The following is a 20,406-nucleotide window of genomic DNA, read 5'->3' as shown; positions in this document are numbered from 1 at the left end:
ATAGTTCTCTATTGAGCTCTACATAGAAATCACTTTGAAAATTGTACACAGTGATCATGTGGCTAGGTATAAAGGGTTAAATATTAGTGAGACGTGGTATACGATTTAACAAATGATTATGATTGGCTTAAAATTTTAACAAAATATATGCTATATAAGCATTAACATATTCTGTGGCTGTACTGTACATACAACAACAAAAAAGTTGTACATTAGACAAATGGTTCAATCAGTATTAATAGTTAACATTTTTAATGTTTATATTTTTCTTTAAAAGCCTTCAGAATTGTGGTGCAATAGCTTAAAACATTTATTTTCTATGTTAAATTAGCCTCATCCACAGTTGTTTCTGAATTTTCTGAACAGAACATTCTTTAAAATAAACAATTGGTAACAGCTGGAAAAGTAATAGCATCACATTGATCAATGCCATGCTCTGTATTACCAATGTACAGTATATACTTCTGCAACATGTACAGTAAATATATACAGCATATAATTAGGTTTTTAATGTTCTCTGAACAGAATTACTATGTTACCAAATTGCAAAATTGATTTGTGTTCTCTAGAAAACTATAGTATTTAAATTAGAAATTATAATACAACATGAAAACTAAGATCATTGCAGAGTATATAATAAGACACCTGGATAGGCTAAATTCCTCTGTCTGCTCACGTTCCTCCTTCTGCCACAAAACTTCCCACGACCACGTTCCTCATACCTCTCCAGCCTCATTCTCATCCTTCCTCTTACCCATGTTTATGTGTGGCTCTTTTGCCCAATCACCCTGGCTAGTGTGCCTGAAGCAGCTTTGGGTGTTGGCTGAGGATAACCAATACCACCATGAGTTTAAAATCACATGGCGGAATCAGTATGTAATACAGCCGGACCTACTGTAAGCCCAGCGGCTGAAATTCCGACTTCGGAAGCTGAGGATCCCGACTAAGGTAAGTACTCCAACCCTCCCTTAGTGGTGCCTATCCCTAACCTCTCCCCAGGGGTGTCTAAACGTAACCCCCCTCCCTCACAGTAAACCTAACCCTCCCGTGGGGGTGCCTAACCGTGACCTCCCCTCGGTGGTGACTGACCATAACCCACCCTTCCCCTAGCCTAACCCTCCTGGGGGTGCCTAACCCTAAGTCCCCCCGGGAGTCCCTAAACTTAACCCTCTCCCCCCACGGCTACGAGCTCCCGATGCCCGGTTTGCCTACATTTGGTATGCTGGGCGTCGGAATTTCGGCGTGGGGCTAATGATAGGCGTCGGTATTTAGACGCCTATCTATACTCCCATGCCAGGCTTTCACGGTCGGGATTTCGGAGGTCGGCATTTCGACCGCCGGCATCCTGACTACATCCCGCCCACACAGATAACCTACTACACAACCCTAGTCTATTGGGGCTATAGTCACCATTCCACTTCAGCGCTGTCCCATCCACACCGGTCACTGCCATCAGTAAGCTAGGAGCCAAGACCAATGTCCTCTCACTTTTGGCGGGTCCACAAATGGTCAAGGTTCAGAGCAAAAGCAAGTCTTAATTTAGAACATCACAGACCAGTTCATCAGGAGCATAACATGTACAACAACTTGCATGTCTAGACTCCCCTTTTTAAGAAGGAATCAGTTTAAGGTCTTCTAAATCCTCTCTTGTCAATTTAACAATGTTATCTCCCAACATTGCCAAGCCCTGCATCCCAATGGTTGCCGGCACTTAACTTCCCGCTAGGCTGTTTTAGGGGGGCACCACACCCTGCCCGATTTAAAAAAGGCAAAATGCACCCTGCCCTTTAAGCGGCACCCCGCTAAAAAAGCCACTCCCCCGACCAGCCATGCCCCCCTTTTCGGGAATGGCCGTGCCTTCGGCAGAAGATGCCCTTCCTAGCAGGAACACTTAACTCACCTATTCAACCTTTCCCTCTCCACTAGCATCTCCCCGTTGCTTAAAATACTCGCTAATCTCTTCTATTCTCAAGGAAACCTTCTCACTTCTACACTCTCACTTTATATGCTGAGATCCCTCATGGCTCTGTTCTCAGTGATGCTCTGCTCGTCTTTTTACATCTCTTCTCTCTGTGAACTGATAACACTCCAGTGGCCTCCACTATCACCTCTATGCTGAAGACACTCAAATAATCTTTTCCTTCCCTTACTTCTCTCTTTCTCTCTTATCCAGTATCCAACCGCCTCTCTGACATCTCCACTCAGCTGTCCCAATGCTACTTCAAGCTCAATATGTCCAAAATAGAGTTTATCATCTTTCCCCAACTAGAGAAACTACCCACACCCTCATCTATCACACGGTAGACACAATACTTTATCCAGTTATCATCACTTCAGCTTTATGTCATACTTCCAGTACGTTAGGTAGTCTTGTCAACTTTTCCTTCCAAACATTGCCAGAATACACTTGTTTCTCACTCAGAATGTAACCAAACCCCTTGCCCATTCCTGTTTTGACTACTACACTCTCCTCCTGACGTTTTTTGCTCTCCCATTTATCCCCTTTACAATACAATCGAAAAACAGTAGCTGAATTCATTATTCTCTTCCCATGGCCTTAATCACTGCACCACTCCACCCTACATCGTTAATTTACAGCTCACCTACACCTCTCCTCCTCTGATAACCAACTCTCACTCCAAACTGCAAGACTTCTCACGTAGTACTTCCCACTTACGGAACTCCATAATCTGCCTGTCCAGACTCACTCAAAACCCACTTCTTCGCTATTCCATATTTCTAACTCCTATAAGCACATATTGCCTGCGCTAGACCCTCTCGTATAGACTGTGACACAGGCTGGGCACTTCCCATCCATCTCTTATGTCTATACCTTCTCTGGCCACCTCGTATGTTCTTGCTGTGTTTTTATGTTTATTTTTTATTTATATGGTTTGTAATGCTGACTGCCAAGTGCTGTAGTTTGTGACAAAAATCTATAATTGTTTTTCTTCTGCTGTCTTCTTACTCCAGGTTAAATTCTCCCTTTGGAAACCTAACAAACCAATGTGATAATATGCCACGGAGACAAATGAATGACTCAAAGTACAAGTGAGTCACTATAGTTTTAATTGTTTCATAAAAATAACTACAAGTCACATACAGTATATAAAAAAAATGTATTTCAGAACACTTTGGGTAAAAGGCACACATTTAGGCTTTCAAATTCGGTTTCTGAGTGACACGTGCAGTCCAATGATCTTGTTGCTGGTCTTCATGTACTGAACATGTCCATGCGGTATGCAGTCAGGATGCCAAAGGTCTAAATGCCGACCGTCGGCATCCCAGCAAGGGTCTAATGACAGACGTCTAAATCCTGACGCCTGTCAATTTACCTACGCCGGGAGCCCCACGCCCGGCATCCTGATAGAAGGTAAGCCAGGGGCTGTGGCGGACAGGTAGGGTTAGGGGGGTAGGGTAGGAGCTCCCGGGGGGGGGACTTAGGGTTAGGCACCTCCCTGGGAGGGTTAGGGGAAGGGTTGGTTAGGCACCCCCGGGGGGGAGGTTAGGGATAGGCACCCCTCCCCCCCCGGGAGACTTTGGTTTAGGTTGCAGGGAAGGGAGGGTTTGGTTTAGCACTTGGGGGGGAGGTTAGGGTTGGCACCCCTGAGGGTTAGGTTAATTAGTACTTACCTTAGCTGCTGTCGGGATCTTCACTGGTGCCGGTCCGGTGGTATTTCATACCGATCCTGTCCATGCTACTCATATGCCATCACTCTGTCTGCAAACATTAGCCTTGTCCCAGTTAGTATTCATTGTACTCAATCACTTCTTTGCTGACACTGAATTTACGGGTGAATGCTTCTATCACAAGGAAAGTACATTGCACTCTAGAACGCTGCACCATTCCCTGTTTACGTCAATGTGTTACCGTGAGAATAACTGTCCACTATTGGCTTTTCTAAAGTGATAACTCTAACATTCAAAGTGTACATCTGACACCACCTAAACACAAAATCTGTGCAATTAATTTTATATGAGAATATTATTAAACAGGATTTGTTTTAAAGGGGTCTGTCCAACATCAGATGACATTAAGGTACTGATGTGTAAATATTTTCTAGCTACCCTGTATACTTTTTAAGTGTGCCCTAATATGAGCAGGTACAGTTGTTAATTAGCATGGTCTTTGGAAGCAATATAGCTCCTCCGGGTTGGATAGAACTATAGAATAAAAAAGGTGGCGCGCACCAGGGACTTCACTGGGAGAGATAAAATAAGTTATGCAGCCAGTAACAGCAGGATCTCTTAACTGGACTCCTAAAGCTGTTTGGTATGTCTTGTCGGCATGCAGCATGACATTCATTATGTCAACACTGTTGGAATGTTGACATAATTATAATTCGACAAATCGTTCCTGGTGGTCCAGTGGGGACTTCTGTGATTTCCGGCTGTCGGCTGTCAGCCGTCAGTGAGTTCAGGCTGATCCTGCGGCGGTTTTGGTGGTAATGCTAATCCCTAACTCTACTCTTTCCCCGACAGCCTGACCCTAACCCTCTGCTCCCATAGTCCAACCTTAACCAACCGTCCCACCCGCAGCCTAAGTCTAACCTTCCCCAACCCACAACCTGACCCTGATTTCCCCTCCTGCAGCTATCCCTAACTGTCAGCATTCTAGGAATGTCAGCATTTCAGATAGTCATTGCACACATGACGACTGCATCCCCTCCTCAAAATTAATGGGAACAAAGAAAGGTGGTCTCAGCACTATTATAACCATCAGAAGATGAATGTCCTTAATAGATGTTTTGCTTGAAGAAATCAAGGGCTATAAGGAACGATAAAAAAAGAAAAAAGTACTCTATATCTAGGGCACACTCCTATTCTGTGATATATGTTAAAACCTAACTTTTTATTTGTTCCCATAAGGTAAAAGACTGTCAACAGCCAACAAGGGAATCAAATGCAAAGGGAAATGAAAGAAGAAATTCACCCTGAGATAGGGTTTTGTAGTATATAGGCAGAATTAATTATCCTATTCCTTATACTAGGTCAGGCATGTCAAACTCAAAATACCAACCGGGCTGAATATTCAAGGTCAAGTGTGTGGGCCACAAAAAAAAGTCTTATATGCAATTTTGATAGGTTTATTAATAAAAACCAATGCAGTGCCCCCTGTAGTAGTGCCCCTTATGCAATGTCCCCTGAATTTGTGCCCATTATGCAATGCCAATTATCCAGTGCCATAGTAGTGGCCTTTATGCAGTGCCCCAGTAATGCCCCTTATGCAGAGCCCCCAGTAATGTCCCTAGTGCCCCTTATGCAGTGCCCCAAGTAATTCCACTTATGTTGTGACCCCAGTAATGCCCCTTATGCAGAGCCTCCATTATGTCCTTAGTAGTGCCCCTTATGCAGAGCCTCCAGTAATGCCCCTTATATAAAGCCCCAGTATAGAACAGGCCCCACTCACCTGTGCAGCACTTACCATTCTTTATGATGGCCGCTGGGCACCGCTCCAGTCCACGCCGTCTTCACTACCACCGTCCCTTGTAGACGCTGCCACTGACTGGATCTAACTAGATCCAGAGTGGCAGGCGCAGGCTCTTCTCATCGCGGGAGACTGCATCACTGGGAACGCTGGCCTCTGACCAGAGGCTTCTGACCGCTTTAGAGACCAGCGTTGCCAGCTTTAAATACAGTAAACACTGCCAGGGGTGTGGGCCGTATATTATATTACACTCTGTACTGGTAAGTTGTTTTTTTTTTGTATGCATCAACTACTAGATCATTTATTTTATACATAGACACATATATATTGTCTTATTACCACCACATATGGCCCGAACAAACATTTTGTGAGTCCCGACAGTGGGCCACACTGTCGGGACTCACAAAATGTTTGTTCGGGCCATATGTGGTGGTAATAAGACAATGTATATGTGTCTATGTATAAAATAAATTATCTAGTAGTTGATGCATACAAAAAAAAAAAAACTTACCAGTACAGAGTGTAATGTGGTGATGATAATACCTAGTGAAAATGAGTGATAGTTATAAAGTGAAAAATAGGCGAAAATATGAAGAAACGTGAAAAATTTTAAACAAAAAACAATGACAAATTAAAAGCCACACCGTCTACTCATTGTCATAATTAATGGAGATAATTCATGTCCATAATCAGCATCGCAGGAGGGAATAATTCATATACAGAACGTTTTTTTTATAGAAGTACTTTTTTCTCTTTTTTTACCATGTGCATTATTACTATAGGATGCACCTCAGTTGCAATCATTGGAAGGTGACACACATTATATGGCCAATCTGATCTTGTCCACCTGTGTAGTCCACTCTCCTTCCCTTTTCTCCTCATAGTACATATAAGGAACGATAAAAGATGTATACAGATATGTCCTAATACATCTAGCCTTGTGCGTTATACAGCCCTTCTAGTCGCGCCATGCCGTTGCGTGACTCAGTATCGCCAAGCAACTTTTACCTTCAAATGTGTCTCATTCACACAGTGATGCAAATAGGACGCACAAGCAGCTTCTGCTGATTAAAATGATATGCAGCATGCCTATGTTCTGTGTGCGTCTGCGGGTGTATCTGCATGCAAAACGCTACGTTACAGGTACACCTTTACTGATGGCTTGAGCACCTTGTGATCATCTTTAACCTTTACAAAGGCCTAATATGGGACTGTAATAATGGTGGTATGTAATAATAAAAGGACATTTTTTTATTGCTGAGATGGTGAGTGCCCTAATTTTGGATTTTTTGTACAAATGGACCGCAAGAGATTGTTGGTTACATTGAGCATGCACCCCGAGTGGATGACTTTGCTGCAGTGAGTACGGGCTTACCTGGTTTTTATTTTATATATATATATATATATATATATATATACATATACACACACACAAACACACACACACATATATATATATATATATATATACACACATACACATTTTAGGCAAGTGTGGAATAAAAGTAAGAATGCTTTCAAAAATAGAAGTATAAATAGTTTATTTTTATCAATTAAAATCAAAATGCAAAGTGAATGAACAGAAATCTAAATCATATCAATATTTGGTGTGACCACCCTTTGCCATCAAAACCGCATCAATTCTTCTGGGTACACTTACACAAAGTCATGGATTTTGTAGGATTATAGCCAGGTGTATGATTAACCAATGTGATAATGATCATCATTTTCATATGTAGGTTGAAACACAGTCATTAACTGAAACAGCTGTGTAGGAGGCTTAAGACTGGGTGAGGAACAGCCAAGCTCAGCTACAAAGCTGAGGTTGCGGAAGACCATTTCATGTCACAGGTCATACACCATGGCAAGACTGAGCATAGCAAAAATAAACAAGGTATTTATACTGCATCAGCAAGGTCTCTCCCAGGCAAAGATTTCAAAGCAGACTGAGGTTTCAAGATATGCTGTTCAAGCTCTTTTGAAGAAGCACAAAGAAACGGGCAACGTAGACGCAGGGGTCGGCAAAGAAAACTTAGTGCATCAGATGAGAGACACATCATGCTTACTTCTCTTCGAAATCAGAAGATGTCTAGCAGTGCCATCAGCTCAGAACTGGCAGAAACCAGAAACCCAACTACTGTATAGAGAAGTCTGGCCAGAAGTGGTCTTCATGGAAGAATTGCAGTCAAAAAGCCATACCTTTGATGCGGAAACAAGGCCAAGCGACTCAACTTTGCACGAAAACATAGAAACTGGGGTGCAGAAAAATGGCAGCAGGTGCTCTGGACTGGAAATATTTGGCTGTAACAGAAGGCAGTTTGTTCGCTGAAGGACTGGAGAGTGGTACAATAATGAGTGTCTACAGGCAACAGTGAAGCATGGTGGAAATTCCTTGCAAGCTTGGGGCTGCATTTCAGCAAGTGGAGTTGGGGATTTGGTCATTATTAATGGTGTCCTCAATGGCGAGAAATACAGGCAGGTGACCACACCTAGAGACTGCCTTGTGGACAGAGCTCAGGTGAGGCTAACAAGGCAGACCAGTCAGGCTGCCAGCAGAGACAGTCCAAGTGGGACTGTGGCAGCTACAGAGCCCAGTGTGCCTGGAAACCAGTGACCACAGATCTCGAAGACTGTGTGAAGTTGTGGCAGCCAAGCCTGGCCAGGAGGCCGGTGTCCATACCTGCAGGAGGCAGGAAGGACCACAAGAGAGACTTTGGGATAAATTTACTAAGCGGCGGTTTATGTGTAATTTAGAAACCGCTGTCAATTAATGGCGGATTCTATTTCCAATTGACAGCATTTATAAAGGTATGTTTTGATGTCTAAACAAACTCCCGTCGATCCCTGGCGGTTTCTAAATGACAATACGCCGCGGCGTGTTCTATTTGGCAGTGGTTTCTATTCTATTTCACTGTTGAAACCACTGCAGATTATAATATATTCTATTCAAATTAATTTAATAGTGCTTTTATAGAAAGAACATTGACCGGAAATCATAGAAACAGATCATTTGTGCTACTCTATTTGCTATAGAAAGCAGCAAACTATTTTTTATCATAGAAAAAGACCACAGTGGATAAGATGCTATTCTATTCCTTTCCTAAAATTCAAAAACAGGGGCTTCCAGCTGCGCCAACAAGTTGTTCCATACAGATCTAATTGTTGTATCTTCTTTCTTCCACTGGTGGTATCTCTCCAAGAAAGGTGGATATATGTGGGTGAAGAAGATATATACACTAATGAGGACAAAAAAGTCTGACTAAAGACACAAAAAGTGTAAGTTCCCAGAAAACCAAAGTAGGAGTAATCTTCAACCAACACCTTGGTATTGTGTTCTCAAAGGAGTATGGAAATAAAATGTGTGTAAAGGCAATTTCCAAATGATGGCTTACATTTCACGCTTACATAAATAAACATGCACCATGCTCATAAAGGTATCTTTAAATCTTCTCCCTTTTCTTTCCACTCCAACCAAGAATGCAAATAGAGAAAAGAACAAACTCCAGGTGTATAAAAACAATGTAAATCTTTATTAACACCACATTCTAAAAAAATATGGGAACATCCGTACCATCATGCAAATGCAGTTCTCAGATCACCTTACAGATGGAACAAAACCCGGGTTCAAATGGGTGAATATCAGAATCTGTATAATGCACCAATACCGGACTTCTCATATGCCACTAAGTGTTTTCTGCCAATTTTATGGTGGTTTTGAAAACCCCTGCTTGATAAATCAGGGGTTTTTATTCTATTCTTTCTATGGTCTAAAACATTGATGGTTCTTCGGTATTCAATTCTGTTCTAAAGTGTGCTTTGACGGCGTTTTAGCAGTGGTTTTGGCATTAGTAAATCTGTGGACAGCAAAACCGCCTCCAAACCGCTGACATACCGCCGGGGTTTAGAACCAGCATGTAGGTGGATCAACTTTTCAGTGCTTTTAATTTGGCATTTTCATCAGGATTAACAAACACAAAAATCATCTTACCTTAAATGTCTATCACCCCGTGAATGCACGCCGAGTGCCGGGACGGGACCTCCCTCCCGGCCAAAGGCTCGTCTTACTGACATCATCATAGCTATAGTGCACAACAGTGGCAGAGTGCGTCCATCACAATAGCAACGGCTATAACAAATATGAAATATACGATCTAAAACTACAGATGACAGTCTCCTGCATCATAATATATCATATATCCCATAGTCAGAATTATTACCTATGCTCTCCATAGCGAATAGGATATATTGAGGATAACAAATATCTTAGTGTTGGCTGTTGATAGTGGATGAATGAATAGTACCTAGCCAAAAATTGAAAAATATTATAAATTTGTAGAACAAACCAGAATATACATAATTAAGTAAAGAAAATGAGTCCCAGTTGCTCGTTAAGACCCTTGTGAACAAGGGAACCTAAGTGGCGTATCCAACGAGCCTCACATCTTAATAGGATGAGACCCCTATTACCCCCTCTAACCATGGGGGGAATGTGAGCAATCATGCAATATTTTAATGATGATAGCGAGTGGGGCGCAGATGCAAAATGCCTTGCTAACGGTTGGTCACTGTTACCCGATTTAAGCACAGATCTAATGGCCGAATGGTCGGCGGCCATCCTATCCTTAAATGGTCGTTTGGTTTTACCGATATAGGAAAGGCCGCACATATTTGATATACCACAAAATTAGTTACAGGTAAGTATGTCCATTTATTTATTAACAGTTTCTTATATAGCGCAGCAAATTCCGTTGCGCTTTATTAGATATTTCTTACCCGAATGGGGGTGGTAGAAACTATCGCCTGGGAGCATGTATCTACATGTCATATATGTGCACCTGACACAACCCAGTTTTTTTAACGGTGGGCTTATATCCCTTTTTCGTGGTGTCAGTTTTGACAAGTATATCTTTCAGATTACATCCTCTGGTATAACGAAACATAATTCTTGTTTCCGAAAGCTATAGCTCAGCATCAGTCTGGATAATGGGCCAATGTTTTTTTAGAAACGTTATTGATATATTTACTGGTTTCTGTATAGTTATTGACCCAAGGTATGAATTTAGGCTTTTCTTTATGTTTGGAATGTAACAATTCCTCTTTATCAAGCCCCATGACCTTGATTTTAGTGGCCATCAGTGCCTTCTCATCATATCCTCGGTCAATAAATTTATTGTCATTTCATTCATTTGTATTTCTGCTTTTAATGGATCGGATGTAATACGCTTTATTCAAAGCAGTTGCGAGTATGGGAGACCGGTGATTAAGGGTTTAGGATAGCAACTCCGATAATGTAGCAAATTATTCCTATCTGTCTCCTTGGAAAAAAGCCTGGTAGAAATGACACCTCCGTTCATACATACAGTATATTGACATCTAAAAAATGTACATGTTTAACACTAACCGTATAGGTCAATTAAACTGGGCTTGCGTTTATCAATAATGGCAATAAGGTCATCGCATGGGCCCTTCCAGAACAACAAAAGATCGTCAATATATCGTGTATAAAATGCAACTCTACGCACAATCTCTGGATTATTAAAGAAAATCTCCCTTTCCATCCCAAACATGTAAATATTAGCATACGATGGAGCCACACTGAAACCCAACGCACATCAATTACGCTGCATATAAAATTTATCATCAAAAAATATTATTTTTTTTTTTAGAGAGAATAAGATGTAATAATTGCAAAGTAATATCCAGGTCTGGTCCTTCATATAGGGGATGTTCAGAAAGAAATTCTTTAATTGCTTCTAAGCCAGCTTCATACGGTATTATGGTGTATAAGCTATTAACATCCATGCTGAATAGCCATATTTCTTCATCGTATTGCGGAAGTTCATTAAGTCTACTTAGTAGAGTGGATGTATCCAACAGAAAGAAAGGATCGTTCCTGATACAAGGTTGCATAACAGAGTCCAAAAAGACAGCCGTAGGTTGTAGCAATGATCCCCTCGCTGCTATTATGGGTCGACCCGGCGGGTTGACAAGTGTTTTATGGATCTTGGGCGTGGTGTAAAAATACTGGGACCACAGGATAAAATGGTATTAGGGCTTCATATAGCTTAGCTGTAATCTGTCCCCTCTTTTTGGCATGATTGAGAACCTTTAAAAGTTCATTCTTAAAAATATTGGATGGATCTGTTGGTAGCATATGGTAGGTGGCCTTGTTCTCAAGTTGTGAATAGATTTGTGACATAATTAACCAAGTCTGGAAGCAGTAGGGCACTCCCTTTGTCTGCAGGTCTGAAAATCAAATTGTCGTTATTTGTAAGTACCTGAAGGGCTCGATATTCATCTTTATTGAGATTATTTCTCATGCATGACATATTGGTTGTGACAGCTCCCACTTCAGAATCTAACAGTCTCATGTACGTTTTTATAGATGCATTGAACGATTGCGGTTCAAACGTAGACCGCAATTGAAGTTTTAGCAGCTGTTGGGGTATAGGCTCATTATGTGCAGGTTCTTTAGATGTGACTTTAGAAAAATGTTCTTTTAATTTCAATTGGCGATGAAGTCTATGTTGCTCAATTTGCCATTGTAAGGTATCAAATGGTACCGATGGTACAAATGATAGACCTTTGGCTAGTACTTTAGTTTCTATGTCAGAAAGTTGGTATGAAGACAGGTTTACCACTAGATTTTCCTTGGTATTGGGAGTTTCTTGCCCCATCCTCTGCCACTGGCTTCCACACCTTGTATGACATCTCCTTCAACTCCTTCTTTCGAGCGTGTGCTTACCCCTAAAGGGTGCTGGTATAGTTTTTTTTATAAAATCAACTGTCAGATCTCTCAGAGTCACTCCGTGAGGATCTAAATTCATTGGATGTATCCCTGTCTCTAGCATTCTGCCTATTTCTCCTAAAGAATGGTTTTCTATACTCGGATTTTTTGTTCTGGGTCCACTGATACACAGTGTGGAATTCATAGTCCACATCGACCTTTATGCGCTTTTACTTCTTGAACTTTATAAGCTTGCGTTTATACTGCTGGATTTGGCTGTTAAGCTTTTCATACCAATTCACACTAGTATCACTTTCTAAGGTGGATTTATGTTGTCTCAAATATGGTGATGTATTGAGTTCTTTGGTAGATTGATAAATGATTAAGAGTGTGAGATCGAAAGAACATTTGTTGAGAATAGCGACCCACCGGATACAGTAAGCGGGATCGTGTCTACCTATGGTGGGAATATTCTTGATTCTTAATCCTCTAGGGATCTTTTTTACATGATAATAACCGCTTAACATAAGGCCATGATAGAAATCGTCCACTTCTCTTTTTTTTATATTTTAAAAGGTTGCGGTATAATTCCTTGTGTGAGATAGATGCCAATTGATCAGCCAATTCTGCATTATAGAGTATAGCCTCGGCCTCAGATTCTGAATAACTATACTGATCTCCAACTGGGTAGAGGATCTGTGTACCACCACTATCAGTGTCGTCTCCTTCAATATCCACCATATTAATCAATTTGAGTGTCAAATGCAATGTGCAAAATTCACTGTAGTGCCAAAAATGTATGTAAAAAGTGTAAATAGTGCTGTAGCAGCAAATAGTTCAGACCAATACCAGCAGCAGACCAAACAAAGTGCACCGTGCAGCAAGATTCACTAGATGAAATACATTAGACAGGGGTGCCCTAACAATCAACTCTTAATCGCTGGTACAGTATCAAGAGATTGAATATGTGTACAAAACGTAGGTGTTCAGCACTCCCTTAATAAATGTAACTCAGCCGGTTGCCTGCACATATATCTGTATAGTTTATACACCATAATACCGCTTAGAAGCAGTTAAAGAATTTCTTTTTGAACATCCCCTGGATATTACTTTGCAATTATTACACCTTATTCTCACTAAGATTTTTTTTTTTTGATAAATTTTATTTGCAGCTTAATGGATGTGCGATGGGGCCCCATCGTATGCTAATATGTACATGTTTGGGGTGGAAAGAGAGATTAAATTTAATAATCCAGAGATTGCGAGTAGAGTAGCATTTTATACACGATATATTGACAATCTTTTGTTGTTCTTCAAGGGCCCATGCGGTATAAAATGAAAACAAGCATCCCTTTCATCACTAAAATAAGTCGCCGTAAGCAGCTCTATTCATTAATGTAGCCAGAAAAGCTTAGAATTTTTTTACCGTGAAGGCATTTCAGGTTGCATTAGACCTAACGGCAGATTTCAGAGTGCATAGGCCAGAAAAGACAGCTGATCACAATCAATATTTGAATGGGCATCTTTCAGATGTTGATTGAAAATTATGTTGTACGATGACCATACAGGACCACGTGCAGCCCTTTTCTTTCCTATTTGGCCACATGCACCACTAGAATTCTAGAAATATTTTCAAAAGCTGTTGCATCCAAGGCATCATATATAGGCATTAATAAAAAAAAAAAAATAAATAATAAAAAAAAAAAAACAGGCTGTAAAGTGTAAAATTTAGCAAAGGTTACAGGAGTTCATGTACAATCCAAATTTTGGAAAAACTCAGCATTATCTAAAAAAAGATTGAATTTCTTTTTTTTTTTTTTTTCAGTGCTGAAGTGATGGAGTACTTCGAATACTTGTGTCCGCCAAAAACACTTCAATGCAGTCCGGAGCCAGATGCATTTAACCCTTGTGAAGACATCATGGGCTACGACTTCCTCCGAGTGCTGATCTGGTTTATTAGTGTACTAGCTATTGCAGGGAACGCCGTGGTCCTGTTAGTCTTGACGACGAGTCATTACAAGCTCACTGTCCCTCGCTTCCTAATGTGCAACCTGTCCTTTGCAGACTTTTGCATGGGCATTTATTTATTGCTAATTGCATCGGTCGACTCCAAGACTAAGAGTCAGTATTACAATCATGCCATTGACTGGCAAACCGGAAGCGGCTGCAGCGCAGCTGGCTTCTTCACGGTGTTTGCGAGCGAGCTTTCGGTCTATACCTTGACTATCATCACCCTGGAGCGCTGGCACACGATCACCTACGCGATGCAACTCGACCGAAAGCTCCGACTGAGGCACGCAATTATCATTATGCTGGGAGGATGGATATTTTCACTGCTCATTGCACTTCTGCCACTTGTCGGAGTTAGCAACTACATTAAAGTCAGCATCTGCCTACCGATGGACATCGAAACACCCCTTTCTCAAGCATATATAATCATCATCTTGGTGCTCAATGTCCTAGCCTTCATCATTATATGCGCCTGTTACATTAAAATCTACATAGCTGTCCAAAATCCGGAACTCACGCCAACTAACAAAGATACAAAAATAGCCAAGAAAATGGCCGTGCTCATCTTCACCGACTTTACCTGTATGGCGCCCATATCATTCTTTGCCATTTCAGCGGCCTTCAAAGTTCCTCTCATCACAGTGACCAATTCAAAAATACTGCTGGTGTTGTTTTACCCTGTGAACTCATGCGCAAACCCGTTTTTGTATGCTATTTTTACCAAAGCATTTCGAAGGGATTTCTTCTTGCTTATGAGCAGATTTGGTTGTTGCAAGCTCCAGGCAGAACTGTACAGAGTCAACAACTTTAACACCTATACCTCCAACTGCAAAACCGAAAGCTTGTACACGGGACCAAAAACAAGCATGCGGGGTGATCTGCATCTTACAACGTTTGCTAGCCAGTACTTGAGTGTAAATGACAAACCAGCGTGCATAGACAGTTAAAGCTCCTACTCGTTCGTTATACTTATTTATAAAGACAACAATTTCACAAATAGGGAGTCTCTGTAAATATGTAAATTTATTTATGTATGTAGAAGACTATTTTAATTGTTGTAAACCTGTATTTTTGTATTAAATCTTTTTAAATGAACAGATGAGTATCTGACGATGGATTCTGTCCCGTCACAAATTGTGTTTAACATTATCCTGATACACAGAGGCGTTAACTCAAGCATAATGTTGTACGAAAACAAAATATGTAACCACATTCTGCAGAAACAAGGCAGCCGGGGGCAACTTTATATTCACTGATGGTGTCTGTCACCAAAGTGATGTTGTCTGAGAGAAGTTTATTTTTATAAGGTACCCGGATCACTGTTGGGGAGATTTCTCAAACCTTTCAAAAGATTCAAGAGGATAAATGGAAGTTTTGCCCATTACAACGAATAAGATTTTAGCTATCATTTTATAGAATTTACTAGATAAAGGATGGCTGCTCTGATTGGTTGCTATAGACAACTTCTCCAAATAACCTCTTTAGAAGGTTTGAAAAAACTCCCTCTGCGCTAGTAAGCTGCCATGTGACTGGACAGATGTATTGGTGATGATTGGTTGTTTTTTTGGAGGTGGGCGGGGATATTTAGTGATAGATGTTTATTACACAGTGTAGGGCAGTGTTACGCAAAACCGTGCTTAACAGTTCACAGTTTGCAGACCATCTAGCTGATGGAACAGGTGTATTCATTACTAACGATACATTTTAAAGATCCACTGGTGACATGGAAAACATTAACTGTTAAGGGCCCCATACACAGTGCGATATGACGGCCGACATATTGGGTGGTCCCCACACGCAGAACAATCAGGTGGCCACCCGGGGGGGGCGGGGCTAGGTTTAGGACTCCCCCCTGGGAGGTTAGGGTTAGGCTAGTGGAAGGGAGGGTTAGGCACCCCGGGGGGGGGGGTGGTTAGGGTTAGGCACCCCAGGGGGGGATTTAGGCTTATGCGGCGGGGAAGGGGGGTTAGGCTTAGGCACTTAAGAGGGGAGATTAGGATTAGGCACTGGGGGGAAGGTTAGGGGAGGGAATTAGGTTAGTGAATACTTACCTTAGGGACGATCAGGATTTTTACCCATGTCGGGCAGCCGCTGTCAGGATTCCAACCGACGGACTTGCATCCGGGGGTAAATCATACCGATTCCTATGGGAGAGACGTCATGATGGCTCTCCCATAGTGCCCACTGCGGGAGCCAGAGCTCAGTAGTGAACTCCAGCCTCCGGCTGCCGCTGTAGGGAGTCGGGCGCCCGCTGGAAACAAAATCTCAGCGGGCACCTGGCAACTTCTTGCGGCGACAGACCGGGTTAGGTGGAACTGGTACTGTGTCCACGTATAAATGACGGAACGCAGTTCTGCCCCACTTTAACCCCGGGAAACACTTACTGTAACTATTGGAATAAAAAAAAAGGTACACAAAAGTACTGAATCCCTCCATCACCGCCGCTGCCCATTTAAAAACAAAGCTTTGGTTTAGTCTCATACTGTAGATTAAGGTACTTATTTTTTATTCTCCTCCCAAACAGGTGTGGGGCAGGTAGCACTGACTAAAGTGTGGAATGGATCTAGTGATTAGCTTGTGCATGGCAGATAAATGTGGATGGGAGCCTCATCAAAATGTGGCAATAGGGCCTGGAAATGTATAGCTACACCATCCCTCCATCTTTGTAACCCACAGCAGCAAGAAAGCAGATATTAACTCACAACTACTGCAGACTGATTTGTAACCGTAATCATATTGTTTTTATTTATTACCATCAGTTACCTATATAGTGCCCTTTACAATTGGGAACAAACAGTAAAAAAACAAGACTGGGTAATAACAGACAGACATAAAGGTAAGAGGGCCCTGATCGCATGGTAAGAACTTACCCTTTTGTTATCTCTATTTCTACGAAGTCCATAGGGTTCCACAGGATACCTTGGGGTATAGGTGTGACGTCAGTCGCAGGGCACCAAAGAGTTAAGCTTTCAGCCTCCCAGGATGCACTGGGTCCCCCTCCTATACCCCGCCCCCGAGCCAAGGCACCTCAGTTAGTTACCAAGCCATAGGCCGGAGGAGGAGAAGGAAGAAAGAGAACAAAGATCTGGACACATACAAGAATCACATTCTCACCAGAGACGGAAAACCGGTGACCAGAGCAAAGCCCATCTGTAGCACAGGTGCGACAGGGCGGGAGTCCTGTGGAACCCTATGGACTTCGTAGAAAGAGAGATAACAAGGGTAGGTTCTTACCATATCTCATATTTTCTACTTCAGGGTCCATAGGGTATCCACAGGATACCTTGGGGATGTCCCAAGGCAGTATCCTTTAAGGGTGGGGACGCTCCTGTGCTGAAAGGAGAATCCGCCGCCCGAAGGAAGCATCCTGAGAGGCGAAGGTGTCAAACCTGTAATACCTCACGAAGGTATGGACAGAGGACCACATAGCAGCCTTGCAGATCTGGACTGCAGAGGCACCACGTCGAGCTGCCCACGAAGGACCCACAGACCTAGTGGAATGAGCCTTCACAGAAGGAGGAACCGGCAGGCCTTCATGAAGATAAGCTTCAGAAATAGCCATACAGATCCAGGCTGCCAAAGTTTGCTTTGAAGCAGGCCAACCCTTTTTACGGAAGCCATAGAGGACAAACAAAGCGTCAGACTTCCTAAACGAAGAAGTGCGGTCAACATAAGTCCTTAAGGCCCGCACAACATCCAAAGAGGCCTCACCCACGGAAAGACCCGGTGAGTTAAAAGCCGGAACAACGATTTCCTCGTTAACATGAAACTGGGAAACAACTTTGGGAAGAAACTCGGGCCGAGTGCGGAGCACTGCCCTGTTCCCATGAAAAACCAAGAAAGGGGGTCTACAAGAAAGAGCCCCTAACTCAGAAACACGTCTGGCCGAAGCAATAGCCAGAAGGAAAACAGTCTTAGCTGTTAGCCATTTAAGATCCACTGAGCCCAGTGGTTCAAACGGCGGTCCTTGGAGAGCCCTCAGGACCAAAGCCAAAATCCCAAGGCGCCACAGGTGGAACAAAGGGCGGCTGAATGCGGACAACACCTTGCATAAAGGTGCGCACATCCGGGATTGTAGCAATCCTACGGTGAAACCAGACAGATAGGGCCGAAACCTGTACCTTCAAAGAAGCAAGGCGAAGCCCATGATCTAGTCCCGCTTGCAGGAAGGCGAGAATCCGAGACAGACGAAACTCCCGCGGTGCATAACCTCTCGGTCGACACCACTGAAAGAACGTATGCCACACGCGATGGTATATCCTCGCGGAAGACGGTTTCCGAGCTCGTAACATGGTACGCACCACAGAGCTGGAAAACCCCCGGGACCTCAGCATGGCCGTCTCAACAGCCACGCCGTCAAAGACAGCCGAGTCAGGTCCGGGTGAAGACAAGGACCCTGAGACAGAAGGTCCGGTCGTAGCGGCAACCGCAGAGGACTGTCCACGGACAGACCCTGAAGGTCTGAGAACCAGTGCCGACTGGGCCACGCGGGAGCTATCAACAGGAGCGTCCCTCCTTCCTGTTTGAATTTCCGGATTACCCGTGGAAGAAGGGAGACCGGAGGGAACAGGTATGCGAACCGGAACGTCCACCGGACGGACAGAGCATCCACCAGAGACGCCCCTTCGTCTCTTGTGCGAGACCCGTACACCGGCAACTTGTTGTTGTGCCGGGACGCCATGAGGTCGATTTCTGGAAGACCCCACCTGTCCACCAGTAGTTGAAAAACGTCCGGGTGCAGGGGCCATTCCCCTGGATGAACGTCCCGGCGACTTAGAAAGTCCGCCTCCCAATTTAGCACTCCCGGGATGAAGACCGCTGATATGGCCGGAAGATTGCGCTCCGCCCAAACCAGGATCCGAGAGACCTCTACGAGAGCCGCCCGGCTTCGGGTTCCTCCTTGCCTGTTTATGTAGGCCACGGTGGTAGCGTTGTCCGACTGGACTTGTACCGGGTGACCCTGGAGAAACCGATGTGCCTGCTGGAGAGCATTGAAGACCGCACGGAGTTCCAAGATATTGATTGGAAGATCCGCTTCTGTCGGAGTCCACCTGCCCTGGAACAGATGTGGACCCGAAACTGCTCCCCAGCCCCGAAGACTGGCGTCCGTTGTCAACAAGACCCAATCTGGAATCCAGAACGGACGTCCCTCGCTGAGGTGGGTCGTCTGTAACCACCAAGCAAGGGACAGGCGAACCTCCGGGGTGAACACAATCGCCTGGGACTTCAGAGACTGAGGCAGCCCGTTCCACTTTGACAGGATCAGGTGCTGCAGAGGTCTGGAGTGAAACTGGGCATATTCCACCATGTCGAACACCGACACCATGTAGCCCAGTAACCTCATCGCCGAGTGTAGAGGCACCTGGCGGCTGTGCAGACAACTGCGCACCCTTGACTGTAAAGCAGAGATCTTTTCCTCTGTCACGAAGATCTTTTGCTGTCCCGAGTCCAATAAGGCTCCAAGATGCAGAATCCTCCGAGACGGGATTAGAGTGGACTTCTGCCAGTTGATTAACCAGCCGTGCCGTTGCAGCAGGGCAATGGTCAGGTCTAAGTGGCGTAACAGGAGCTCTGGAGATCCCGCCACCAATAACAGGTCATCCAAGTACGGCAACATGCGGACTCCCTGCAGCCGCAGAGAAGCCGCCATGACCGCCATCACCTTGGTGAAAACACGTGGTGCTGTCGCCAGGCCAAAAGGTAACGCCCGAAACTGGAAGTGGTCGCTGCGGATTGCAAACCTGAGGAACTGTTGATGGTGCAAAAGAATAGGGACATGCAGGTAAGCGTCCTGTATGTCCAATGACACCATGTAGTCCCCCGGTTCCAGCGCCAGAATGATGGACCGTAGGGTCTCCATCCGAAACTTCGGTACCCGCAAAGATTTGTTGAGTGCTTTGAGGTTGAGAATCGGACGATACGACCCATTGGGTTTCTGTACCAAAAAAAGATTTGAATAGAAACCCTGGCCCCTCTGGGAGAATGGAACAGGCACTATAACTCCAGCCTGGAGCATAGTGTGCAATACCTTCTGCAGCTCCGTAGCCTTGTTCCGGTCTGATGGTAGACCCGTGGTGAAGAATCGAGCCGGGGGTCTGTGCCGGAAGGAGAGGGCGTACCCGTGGGAGACCACCTCCAGAACCCAAGTGTCTGTCGTAGTGACCGACCAACACTGGGCGAACTGCAGCAGGCGGCCTCCCATCCTGGGATCCCCCAAAGGGAGGCCCGGACCGTCAGGCTG

General features: G+C 43.9%; 1 protein-coding gene across 1 annotated transcript in view; it reads left to right on the top strand.

The window, feature by feature from the left end:
* Positions 1 to 15,112, top strand: part of LOC148501292 (lutropin-choriogonadotropic hormone receptor-like) — a 216,859-nt gene extending 201,747 nt beyond the window's left edge. Inside the window, exons 10-11 of the mRNA XM_088450689.1 lie at positions 2,974 to 3,045; positions 13,981 to 15,112. Of these exons, the coding sequence (XP_088306815.1) occupies positions 2,974 to 3,045; positions 13,981 to 15,112 (1,204 nt within the window). The remainder of the gene's footprint in view (positions 1 to 2,973; positions 3,046 to 13,980) is intronic.
* The last annotated feature ends 5,294 nt before the right edge of the window (positions 15,113 to 20,406 follow it).

Source organism: Taudactylus pleione, unplaced genomic scaffold, assembly GCF_031769625.1.
Source record: "Taudactylus pleione unplaced genomic scaffold, aTauple2 ptg000522l, whole genome shotgun sequence".
Taxonomy (NCBI): Eukaryota; Metazoa; Chordata; class Amphibia; order Anura; family Myobatrachidae; genus Taudactylus; species Taudactylus pleione.
This window is presented reverse-complemented; position numbering and strand designations above follow the sequence as displayed.